Source organism: Hemiscyllium ocellatum, chromosome 30 (genome assembly GCF_020745735.1).
Source record: "Hemiscyllium ocellatum isolate sHemOce1 chromosome 30, sHemOce1.pat.X.cur, whole genome shotgun sequence".
In the NCBI taxonomy this organism is placed as follows: domain Eukaryota; kingdom Metazoa; phylum Chordata; class Chondrichthyes; order Orectolobiformes; family Hemiscylliidae; genus Hemiscyllium; species Hemiscyllium ocellatum.
The window spans coordinates 26,868,618-26,880,933 of NC_083430.1; the positions used below are offsets into that span (position 1 = coordinate 26,868,618).

The window sequence follows — 12,316 nt, forward strand, 5'->3', positions numbered from 1 at the left end:
ATCTCCATACTTCAGCACCTCCTCCCGGCACTGTTTCTGTGGAGCAAAGCAGGCGATGGCCCAGACTTTGATCTCAATCCCATTGTAGAACTGTTTGCCACGCATATCCCACACTCCCTGATTTGGAGTAGCAATTGCTCGGTTCTGTGAAACACAAAAGAAACAAACAATTTCAGAAGACCTCTGTAGATTCTTATTTTAATTACAAGGTCACAACTACATTTTGATGGATGGCACCATTCTGTGAGGCTATTGTAATGTTTATAGTCATCTGTAAGATGTTTCAAGTCTCTTTGCTTTTTTAAAATAGTCCACAGACTGGTTTAACAGGTATGTGAGAGAATGGAAGTAGCTAATTCGCTGCTAAATTGACTTCTTCAGTAGACGGCAATTCAGGTACACTCTCCTACAATCAAAGTTTCTCCCCTGACAGCTTGCACACTGGCCAGATACCAACTGTGCCCTACGGCCTCCAAATCCAGCTTTCCCTGGTGGTGGCTTAGTGTCTCTTCACCCTAATACACTGTGCCTGATCCTCTAAGATGTCTTATGTTACTCCAAAAAAAAATGATTGCTTGTACACATCTTATGTGGTAGTACAAACCTGTTTTAGTGGAATTTTCTGCATGATACCATCTTGTAAAAGTTTTTACAGTCATAGAGGAGTGAGAAATGATCAGCAGAAAGTTGGACTGACATATGATATATGCATTAATAGCAGGGTGAACTAGTTACAACAGATTTCCCTCTCACTCTACTCAAAATGAATTACAATATCATGGTGAGGTCAGGTCAGCTATTTAACATTGTCTGTGGAATTCAGCTTGAACATTCAGGGGATTCAAATGCATAGCAATCTCAGTCAGAGGTAGGCACTCTACATGACTACCTCTGTATATTTCTAGCTTAAGTTACTGTTGTCTTCCCCCTTGTATGTTTAGCTCTTATAGACAATTCTCTCCTACTGGGCTTTTGGCTCCATCAGGTCTCCTTCAGCCTTGAAAATGAGAACACCAGCCAGTACAATTAACATAAGCAGGAAATGTAATTGCAGAAAGATCAAATTGTTTGTGTTTATAATTTTCTGAGATGGTGCGGTATCAATGGGAGTGCATCGATATTAACAGCTTACAGAGGAATTGATGCCACAAATCACAAAGCTGACTGTAGACAGGCAGGTGGCTGGAAGAACACAGCAAGCCAAGCAGCATCAGGAGGTGGAGAAGTTGACATTTTGGGCGTAACCCTTCTTCAAGGCAAATCACAATGCTGGCCGACATCCCTAATTGTATGGGCACTGTTAAACTTAATTTCCCCAGCATTATAGACATAATCACATAATCAGCTTTACTACTCTAGATACCACATCCAATTAACTAATAACTAGCTTTTAAAAGAGATCCTCTTTTCGCAACTGAAGATTGGCGCTCAATCTTATGGAGAATATTTTGAAACATTAAAAAATGTTAAGGAAATTCTAAAGGTCTCACTAAAAATTCAAAATGATTTGGATACAAACATAGGAGGTATAGTTTGCAGATGACACCAAAATTGGAAGTGTAGTGAACAGTGAAGAAGGTTACCTCAAAGTACAACGGGATATTGATCAGATAGGCCAATGCGCTGAGGATTAGCATATGGAGTTGAATTTAGATAGATGTGAGGTGCTGCATTTTGGAAAGGCAAATCAGGGCAGGACTTATACACTTATGGGTAAGGTCCTGGGAAGTGATGCTGAGACCTTGGAGTGCAGGTTCATAGCTCCTTGAAAGTGGGGTCACAGGTAGATAGGATAGTGAAGGCGGTGTTTAATATGCTTTTCTGTATTGGATAGAGCACCGAGTATAGAAGTTGGGAGGACATGTTGCGGCTGTACAGGACATTTGGTTAGGCCACTTTTGGAATACTGCGTGCAATTCTGGTCGTCTTCCTATCGGAAGGATGTTGTAAAATTTGAAAGGGTTCAGAAAGGATTTACAAAGATGTTGCCAAGGTTGAAGGATTTGAGCTACAAGGAGAGGCTGAATGAAGTCAGAGGCTGAGGGGGGGTGACCTTATAGAGGTTTATAAAATCATGAGGGGCATGGATAGGATAAACAGACAAGGTTCTAGATTAGAGTGGTGCTGGAAAAGCACAGCAGTTCAGGCAGCATCCGAGGAGCAGCAAAATCGACGTTTCGGGCAAAAGCCCTTCATCGGGAATACAGACAAGGTGTTTTCCCTGGGGTGGGGGAGTCCAGAACTAGAGGGCATAGGTTTAGGGTGAGAGGGCAAAGATTTAATAGGGCCCTAAGAATACATAGAATCCATACAGCATGGAAACAGACCCTTTGGTCCAACAAGTCTACACCGATCCTCGAAGAGTAACCCAGTCAGACCCATTCCCCTACATTTACCCCTGATTAATGCACCTAGCCTACACATCCCTAAACACTATGGACAATTTAATATGGCTAATTCACCTACCTGCAAATCTTAGGACTGTGGGAGGAAACGGGAGCACCCAGAGGAAACTCACACAGACATGGTGAGAATGTGCACACTCCAAATAGACAGTTGCCAGAGGCTGGATTCAAACCCGGGTCCCGGGTGTTATCGGGCAGCAGTGCCAACCACTGAGACACCGTACCTCAGTTTTTTCATACCAAGGGTGGTGCGTGTATGGAATGAGCTGCCAGAGATAGTGGTGGAGGCTGATACCTTTTAAATGCTGTAATTGTATCTAGATGGGTATATGAATAGGAAGGGTTTAGAAGGATATGGGCCAAGTGCTGGCAAATGGGATTAGATTAAATTAGGATATCTGGTTGCATGGATGAGTTGGACTGAAGGGCCTTTTTCCGTGCTGCACCCCTATATGACATTGGTACATGGAAGAATCTTGCTGCAAATTGTGCCACATGGCCATACAATTGCAGGTAGCTACAAAGCTGAGTACACAACCTCTGCGGTGGAAAAGCAGCCAAAGCAGAAGGAATACAGAACCCTGGTTTGAGAACCCTCTTTTCCCACAGCAACTCTTGTCCTCTCTGTCCAAAAACCTTTGGCTTTAGAATTGGCTGAATGAATCACAGGATGAAAGACAAATCATGAAGGTTGGCAAATGTCACCCTTGTTGACATACTGAGGATGACAAGATTCATATAGAACCAAGCAATGTGAATAAAAAGCCTTTACAAGTAACTCCTGACCATATGAGGCAACAATTTCATTAACAACTTGTGTTTATACAACAAACATCACGTGCAGGAAAAACAATTTCAGTAAGGATGGATTGAACACAATAAAAGAGACGCTAGGATAGTGAAAACTGATAACTGGCTGTTTCTAAAAGCAGGAATGGATGGGCCAAGATGGGATGATAGAAAATGGCAGAGGGTCATATGTGAAGGAATACATTGTTAGGGTAGAGGGTGCCAGAAGTTAAAGTAGCATAATTGCACAAGGATCAAAGATAAGAAACTATTTGAATTAGGGTGAAGCACAGGCTACAGTAAGATGCGAAAATAAATCAAAAGTTCAAACTTACTTGTTGGTAAGTGAAGGACCAGATTAACTCAGATATATTTAGATTAAAGAAAGGAGTCACATTCTCCAGAAGGCCTTTCTAAAATCCCTTTATATTTTAATCTTCGTAATTTGGGACAGAATGATGGATGGGATTATCAAGATGACCTTGTATCTACCTACAGAATAGCACTGAAATATACTGTCTAAAGATTGATCAGGAAAATAATCAATGTTTTCCTTCCATTAATTCTCTGAAGTGGAAGTGATAACGGGAACACTAAGGACATCACTGAACAAACACTTAATACTCGCTCCCCTGACAATATATGGGAATAAGGCTTGTGCTGACTACCTTAATCAGGAGGCTGTTTTTCAATAAAACACAGCAACTTACGAAAATCTGATAAAAGCCATCGAAGCTACTGGAATCAATCAGCAAATAATTTAACATATCAATACAAAGAGCAACAGTCAATGTTTCAGGTTGATGATCTCAGTTTAAACATTATTTATATTTCAGATGTACAGACATGATGGACTGAATGGCCTCTTTCTCTGCTCAGTTTGCTGGATGTCTGGTTTACAATGCACAGTGATGCCAACAGTACAGGTTCAACTCACGTACTGGCAGAGGTCACCATGAAGGTCTGTCCTGCTTTCTCAACCTCGGCTGTGGCATGACGACACTCAGATTCTTCTCTGACCTTACCTTCACAGATGATGCCTAATCTGAGAAGTGTTTTTAACTCTATGTGCTTAGAGGTTTATACAAATCTGGAACACGGTCCTAACACTGCCCTCAACCCTATCCACAGACAGGGTATTGCAGGAGGTTACTGGATATTAACAAGATGAAAATATTAGTTGACTTCTTCTAGCCATAAAGCAAATTCTTGAAAACATTCCGCAGTCAGGAGTATTTGCAAAGAGAATAGATGAAGTATTTTGAACACGAGTCAGGATTACTGGACTGTAGGTTCTGTTCAATGCCTGAATACTTCTGAAGATTTGAGGTTTTTTTTTAAAGAGTGCCAATACCTATAACATTTTGCCTTTTGCCCAACTAAAATCAGCTTTCAATTATCTTCTTGTTCTGTATTTCTCAGTTCCATTGAGGAGAAAGTTAAGGTACATGCTGCCTCTCCACGCAACTCTTGGACAGTTTTTAAGATTTCTTTGCAGATAGAAAGCCTATTTACTTTTGATATATGTTTTAAGGCGTGAACTTGGGCAGAAAATACTACTCAGTTGGATTAGACATAGACTGCATTCACGGGTATAAAGTCTACCGAACTCTCTATGATACTCTGACAGTTATCACAATCAATCTTTATCATGTTAGAACTCAATCACAGTATTTTATTGTGCTGCTCTCCAAATTATGCATGGTGTCTTCTCTTATGCGAATATCTGGGAACAGTTGTCACTTACCCGGCCACCATATTGTAAAATTGGTGCTGGCAAAACCCGGCCTGTAACCTCAGTCATGTCATCTTTCACCTTTATCCCAAATTCCTGAATGTAAGGATCAAGGTTGTAGCTGGCGTTCTTCATCTGCACATAAAATGTTAATTAGCATTGAATCCCACAGCTGAAACTCTTGCAGAAATGAGAGATTTTCAAATTTGACATACATTTTTTTCTTATTTTCTCCACCAAAAGTTGCGACATGAAAAGCAAACTGGACACTGCAAGAGTTTGAAGGCTGGATTAATGAAGTTGACTAAATCCATTACTGGATTTAAACAGACACTTTGAAAATGGTGAGTTTCAGAATGCTGAGGCATGACGACTAAAGGTTATTTTGCCAATCAGGAAGTGGAAGAAAATACAGTGTACCAGAGTAGAGGGTGTTAATTTGAGTTTAGTAGAGGTAGGTAGGGAGATATTAACACAGTGGAAAATGCAGATCCAGTGAAACTGGCAAAGGCAAGAGTAAGGAGTGGGCCAAAGTGGGTGCAGTATGCAGACCTCCAGATAAATGAGAAAAATCTGTGAATGGTACTTTGGGAAGTCAGGAAGACAAACAGTAAAAAGTTAGTTAATGCAACCCAGAGGTGACAAGAGTGCAGATGAAAGTTTCAATAGTGACAGAAATGAGGCAGGAGTAAAGATGGGCTACATGAGAAACGAAAGCAGTTTCAGTGATAAACCAGATATAATGTGGATGTTTAGCTTAGGATCAAGCAAGACAGAAATTGAGCACCAGTGAGTTCAATTATAAATCTGTAAGCAATTTACAAGTGAGATGAAATTGGGGCTATGGTTATGATGAAGACTGTAAAGAACAGTTTCGGCCAAGCTGATGTTGAGCTGGATACGATTCTACCTCATCCATTACTAGACAATTGTTTTGTCTAACAAAAAAACATGAAGAATATAGGGAATACTTGCCATCATTGTTGAAAACATGGAAATTGTCAACATGTTTTCAGACAGTGCTGCTCAGCAACTTGCACATTCCAAGGCAGAGTGCCAAGTTTAGTCACAGAGCAAAGTTTGAAAACTAAGAAAGTATCACGATACAGAATAAGGAAAGAGAGAATAAAAAGTTTCAGAAACAGAGAGGTTAAAAATAGTTAAAAATGCAGGTGCCAATAAAGAGCAGGCACCTATTGCAAGGCATAGAACATCAATGGTGAGAAATGGTTTAGTGCTGGGAGAGTGAAGATTTTAAGTGATGATGAACATGTGAAGGTTATTTTCAGGTACAATGTAGTCTGCAAAGATTTGAAAATGAAGAGAAGAATCTTAGATCAACTTGCTCGGTACAGAGAGCCCGAGCACTTGGCAATGACATAGTGACAGAACTGTAAGGGCTTGTCCTGGACATTTTCTACAGTCATAATATATCCACTAAATATTTGTATGCACAATTATAGCCATGGAAAGGGGATGAAGAGGAATGTTTCAAATTATCTTTCATAATTGAAAAACTGCCAAAAAGATGGCTCAGGCTGAAGCACCAGCAGATGAGTCAATAACCTGACTTTTATATACTATAAACCAGGTTACAGCTTTTCAAACATTGTTCTCTTCACTGGGGCAGAGAAGGTTAACAAGATTGAATAGAGATTTTCCAAATTATGATTAAAAAATATAAATAATGAGAACTTGTAACCAGTGGAACAAAGGTAATAGATTCAAAATTGTTGTTGGGAGGAGGTTTGAACAAGAAATATATTCATGGAGACAATTAGTAGAATATGGGAGAGGTAATCACAAGCGATTTATAGAGGTGAGACTACAACATTTTTCAAATGAAAACCATTAGTTTGATCAAAGAATAAAGGAAACAGAAATGAGAACAGAACGATTAGCTTCGGTGGAACAGCAGCATCAGCATGATGGACTGAATGCTCTTCTGTGTTGTAAATTCCAAATTTTTTCTAAACAATCTGTTCAAACATGTTATTACACACCTCTGAAGCAGGTGGGACTTATTATAATTCTGATTATATTAAGTAAATTAACTTCTCACTGACAACAACTAAACTGCAAAATGGAAAATGAAAACTATAGACAATTTTCCTGTAAAACAGAGTGGCCATACAAGTGACACTAGATATGAATTAAACGCAAGACCCAAATGAATTGTGCATCAGATATCTATTGTCTATATGGATTTCCACCGCTCACCAGTCGACTGATCTCTTCCTGCCTGTCTGGCGCTGATCGTGCTGTTGCTTTAATCATTGTTGATGTTTGATTGTCCGTAAGTTTCTTGATGCATCGTTGTCCAGGTACTATGTTACATACCTATGAAAATGAACAAGGAATCTTAGTCCTGGCCAAGTTATATTTGTAAGTAAAAATTGGGTACTTTTTTTTATTTCTCATGTTCCACGAGAGTGAAAGCAATGAAATAAGGATTTTGACAACTGGCAAAAAAATGACGGTATAACACTGCAAAACAGTAAAACAGAGCAAAGAATTTTACTGTCAGGGAAGGGAAATTATTCAGAAGCTTCTTTTGTATTTTTAAAATCAGCTATGTCATACACACAGGTGTTCAACAGGTTGCAGCAATGTTACAGTAAACTGACAGAGCTGCAATCTTTCTGGTAGTTTTTATTAAGGGATAAACATTTTAGCAGAAATGAAAGCTGTGTTAATATTTGCTCATCATACGAGAAGTGCAAGTTGCCTACCACTAGATGATGCTACTGCACTTTCCATTATCCTTCAGCATCATTGCCTTGACTCTCTACACAACTAAAGTGTGCTCTGTGCTGCACCAATTGCCACTCTCATTTTAAACAACGTACTTCAGATATTAAAATATATGCTGCCATTTATATTTTTATAAATGAGATTTTGCCGTCAAACCTGCACCTGGTCTGCGACAGTGCCTGTTCGTATCCCCAATTCACTCTCCAGCCCTTTTCCCAGGTCTGTCTTTTTAAGTTTCAACCAGTTGCTGCCAATTAAAAAAAAATCTCTCCCCTTTGGAGACTCACGTCTTTGGCCTCACCAAAAATGACCTAACCTCTTGCTCATTCCTATGAAGAGGCTCTCCCTTCAGCTACACTGCAGTTACATCTCACCTCAAGCGGCAGGTAGGTGTGCTTCTGTTCCTGTCCCACCTGTAAACAGGGTAAGTGTGGGTACTTTAGCTGAAGGTTGTATTTCTGTTTGAAATATTGCGCTACTGTGCACTCCACAGTCTGTCCACTTTCCAGTTGCAAGGGGAACCTGGGAGAAAAATAACCACGTTGTGATTACCAGATGTTCACAAACATTGAAACCCCTGACTCGGCTTTTTCCCATGTATCAGAAAGGCTGAGGGCCAATGTGTTTCACTCTCAACAAAAACTTTACACCTTAGCTCAGTTTCCTTTCCATCAAGCAGAACTTGACAACATACAATGAGGACCCTGCTAGATCCTGAAATGAATTTCACATCTCATGTCCAATTCATAACCCAAGCCTATTTATTTTAATCTTTTTAACAATCTTTGCTTCTGCTTTCAGCTAAAATTCCCAATGCACTGAAGCTCCCATTCAATTTCTCTAAGCTTAACTTCTCCAGTACTCTCCTTGCTGGTCTATAATATTCCATACTACATTATCTCCCAACAGCCTGCCATCTTATCCTGTGCTAGGTTCAGCTCTCCATTGTCATTGGCCTTGCCAACCTCTACTGGTTCCCAGTTCCCTAATTTAAAGGTACTATGATACACTACTTAAAAATGAATGAGGCATCTCAGTCCTGTGCAAGGTTTCTTTTTAAAACAAGTATAATCACCAATAAATCCAAAAACAAATTCAGAGAAATACCTGCCTCGTGATTGATGAAAATGTGAAATTCTGAATTGAGCAGATGAATTTAAATAAAGCTAGTTAAGTAAACGAGGGAAGAAGTAGAAGGACAAGCTGACAGGATTAGAAGTAGCGTGAGGGGAGACTCATTTGCTGCATAAACACTGGCAGTCACTCTTTAAGATAAACAGTATGCTTCTATGTGTAAAATTCTACTAATAGTCTCAACATTTTCACTTACAAGACCTCAACAATCTTACCCCACCCACAAAGTCCGACTCCTAATCCCAATTTAAATTACCTGTTGAGATTTTTTTTGTATCCCACCTTCCCTAAATTGGAGCCATGCACTCCCGAAACTTCTCAATTTCTCTATTTTTCTGCCAGGATCACTGCAAAACTTACCACTTTTGAGGGTTTCAGTCACCTCTTACTCAAGTATTGCTCAGCATCCTGTAACCGAAATGTCACAAGACAGCATCCATAGCGTAAGCATTACATAAATACGAGGTGCTGTTATTAAAATTATAATTCCAAAATTTTAAGGTAACTTTTACACATTTTAGTAGGCCTCAGATTGTTCAAAAAACTGAAATGGGATATGAATACAGCTGTATTCATTTGTTGCGAGATTTTAGGTTGTTTTTTGGATCATTACTGATTTTCATTTACGCTATTTGAAAGCAAATGAAGATCTACTTTCCATCAATGAGTACATTGCAGTTCAGAACTATAAGCACCACCACACTAGAGCCCAGAAATAAATATGTGCACCACTAAAGTCTGTTTCAAAGGTCAATTAACCTGACTGCTTTTCACAGATATATGCATAGAATGAAACACTAATTTCATTGCATTAAAGTATATACTAACGTCTGGTGACTGGCTGGCCGCCGGGTGACATTGCACACTCGATACTTCCTCTTCATCTGTCCGCAGTGAGTCACCTCTACTTTTAAACCTGTACAAATCAGAACAAAAAGATCAAGGCCAGGAATACTGGAAGTGCCCTGATGGTTCAGCTGGTTAGAAAATGAATAAGCTGACAATCAAGATCTAGATTGTATTCCCGGTTTTGAGCCAAATTAGTTGATGGCATTGGATGCAAAAGACAAGAAATATTTTCTGAAAGTCATCCAGTGACCTATATCAGAAGTGAATGTATGATTCTGCATTGAGGATATGACTTAACATGCCAGTCAGTCAATGAAACTAATGCTTTATTCTCACAGTTTGAGCATGTGATGTAGATGTCAGAAGGCAACTATACAATGTAAATGATCTTTTGCTCCTGAAACCCCAAAAACTCTGACTTTCCCTTGTGCTTCTGAGCATGAGTACATCTCGCAAGGAAGCTGCACAGGTCCTATGAATGACATGGTTTAGGACAATAACCTTGAGCTTGGACAGCATTGCATTTCAGACTTGCTGTATTATATGCTGTGCTGAAAATGTGTTGCTGGAAAAGCGCAGCAGGTTAGGCAGCATCCAAGGAGCAGGAGAATCGACGTTTCGGGAACGAGCCCTTCTTCAGGCTCTGTGAGAATAAAGCATTCCTAAAGAAGGGCTCATGCCCGAAACGTCGATTCTCCTGCTCCTTGGATGCTGCCTGACCTGCTGCGCTTTTCCAGCAACACATTTTCAGCTCTGATCTCCAGCATCTGCAGTCCTCACTTTCTCCTCGTATTATATGCTGTACCTTCCGATAATATCAGGGAATGCTCTGAACAGCAGGATCAATTAGTAAACCCAATGTTAAACTAAGTACACAGTCTCTCTATTGTTGTCAAACATGCCCACAGAATAAATGGACAGAGTTAATAACAAAAGATTACCATTCTAAGTGGTTCTTAATATAAAAGGGAGGGGAGGGGAACAGGAATGTGTTTGCTTGCATCAAAGGAGGGAGTGGTATGGGAAAATATTCCACTTTATCTAATAAACCACTCAACAGCATTTCAGACAATATACACAGCCTTTTGTTATTCGGTAATGATAATGGAGGGCTACCTGCTAACAGGAAAACCATTAACACAAAAGAAATCTCCTTTCCAGTTTGAATATTTATATTACTGCTCGTGCTTTTTTTATGAAAATGCCTGGCAATTCTGTTTATACAGCATATGAATAGTTTGTGGAATGAGAGGAATGCTATTGAACAGAAGCTGCAGATCTGCTGTGCTTTGTCCACTGAATAAAGACAGACATTGGAAGACAACCTGCATTTCAGATATTGTTCTCCCATAAAACATGCTCAATAGAAGCTACACTATTGACTATTTTCTCTTACATCCCAAATTCCTACAATACATTGAACAAAAGAAACTGAAGACCAAGCAGCAGTAGCATTATAGAGATGAAGATAGTTTAAAAGTAAAGCTTTTAAACTATCTTCATCTCTAAATGCCTAATTGTGTGTGAATGCAACGTGTTACTCTTCAACAGGTCTGTCATTACTACTTATGTACATTGTTAAAAGCTGCTATGGACCAAAGAAAGAAATACCAAAAATAACTACTACCAAGCACCCTTTTTTTGTTTGTACAGGGCATGTAGAATTTTGCCCATTTCAAACAACAATTTTACAAATTTATAGGTGGCCTCAAGCAGGTACTCTCAGCAAGTTTGAAGACTAGTTTAAACCCCATCTAACTTAAATGTGTAACTTAGATTCATGTTTCTGTGAAGCACGAACAGTGTGCTGTAGAATTGACAGGGTGTATTGCAGATGAAATTGTAGGCATGTTCCTTTGGGATGGAGTAAAGTACATTCCAGAGTTACTTACATATGGAGGAGCCATGATGAACTGGCTACTGCAAATATAATATGCCAAGATTGTGTAATTCCACAATGTACCAATGCTGTGACTGCAGCTAGGCTGATCTGAAAATCTGTGAATATTTTGCAGTAACCTCAAAAATCTTTAAACAGCCAGAGTTAAATCACTAAATGCATAAAGTAGTGAAAAATGGGTCTTCTGACTGCTGGTTTAACAAAACCTGCAGTCTTGGGTTTGACTATTCATTAGCTGCAGGTTACTGGGAGAATGGGAGACAAAGCTATAAGAACTGGCAGCCGAAGTTCTAAACCCATAGTTCTAACTCAATATTCCAGTCCAATACTGGAGGGTGTGCTGCACTGCCACCTTTCACCATATAAGTACCATAGAATCCCTACAGTATTGAAACAGGCCATTTGTCCCCAACAAGTCCACACCGACCCTCCAAAGAGTATCCAACCCAAACCAATTCCCTACCCTAAATTTCTCATGACTAATACACCTTTGAAATGCCCATCAGCCATGATTGAATGGCGGAGTGGACTCGATGGGCTGAATGGCCTTATTTCCACTCCTGTGTCTTATGGTCTTAACCTACACATCCCTGAACACTGGGCAATTTAGCATGGCTAACTCACCTAACCTGCACATCTTTGGACTGTGAGAGGAAACCGGAGCACCAGGAGGAAGCCCACACAGACAAGGGAGAATGGGCAAACTCTATGCAGACGGTTACCCGAGGCTGAGATCGAACCCTGGTCCCT

At 39.8% G+C, this 12,316-nt stretch overlaps 1 protein-coding gene across 2 annotated transcripts in view; it reads right to left on the bottom strand.

The window, feature by feature from the left end:
• The window catches only part of LOC132830136 (protein argonaute-1), a 116,457-nt gene that overhangs the window by 51,603 nt on the left and 52,538 nt on the right, over positions 1-12,316 (bottom strand). For both annotated transcript variants that reach the window (XM_060847642.1, XM_060847643.1), the window contains exons 7-11: positions 9,646-9,733; positions 8,058-8,205; positions 7,150-7,269; positions 4,942-5,064; positions 11-144 (exon numbers count right to left, since the gene is read on the bottom strand). In XM_060847642.1, coding sequence (XP_060703625.1) covers positions 11-144; positions 4,942-5,064; positions 7,150-7,269; positions 8,058-8,205; positions 9,646-9,733 — 613 coding nt within the window. The remainder of the gene's footprint in view (positions 1-10; positions 145-4,941; positions 5,065-7,149; positions 7,270-8,057; positions 8,206-9,645; positions 9,734-12,316) is intronic.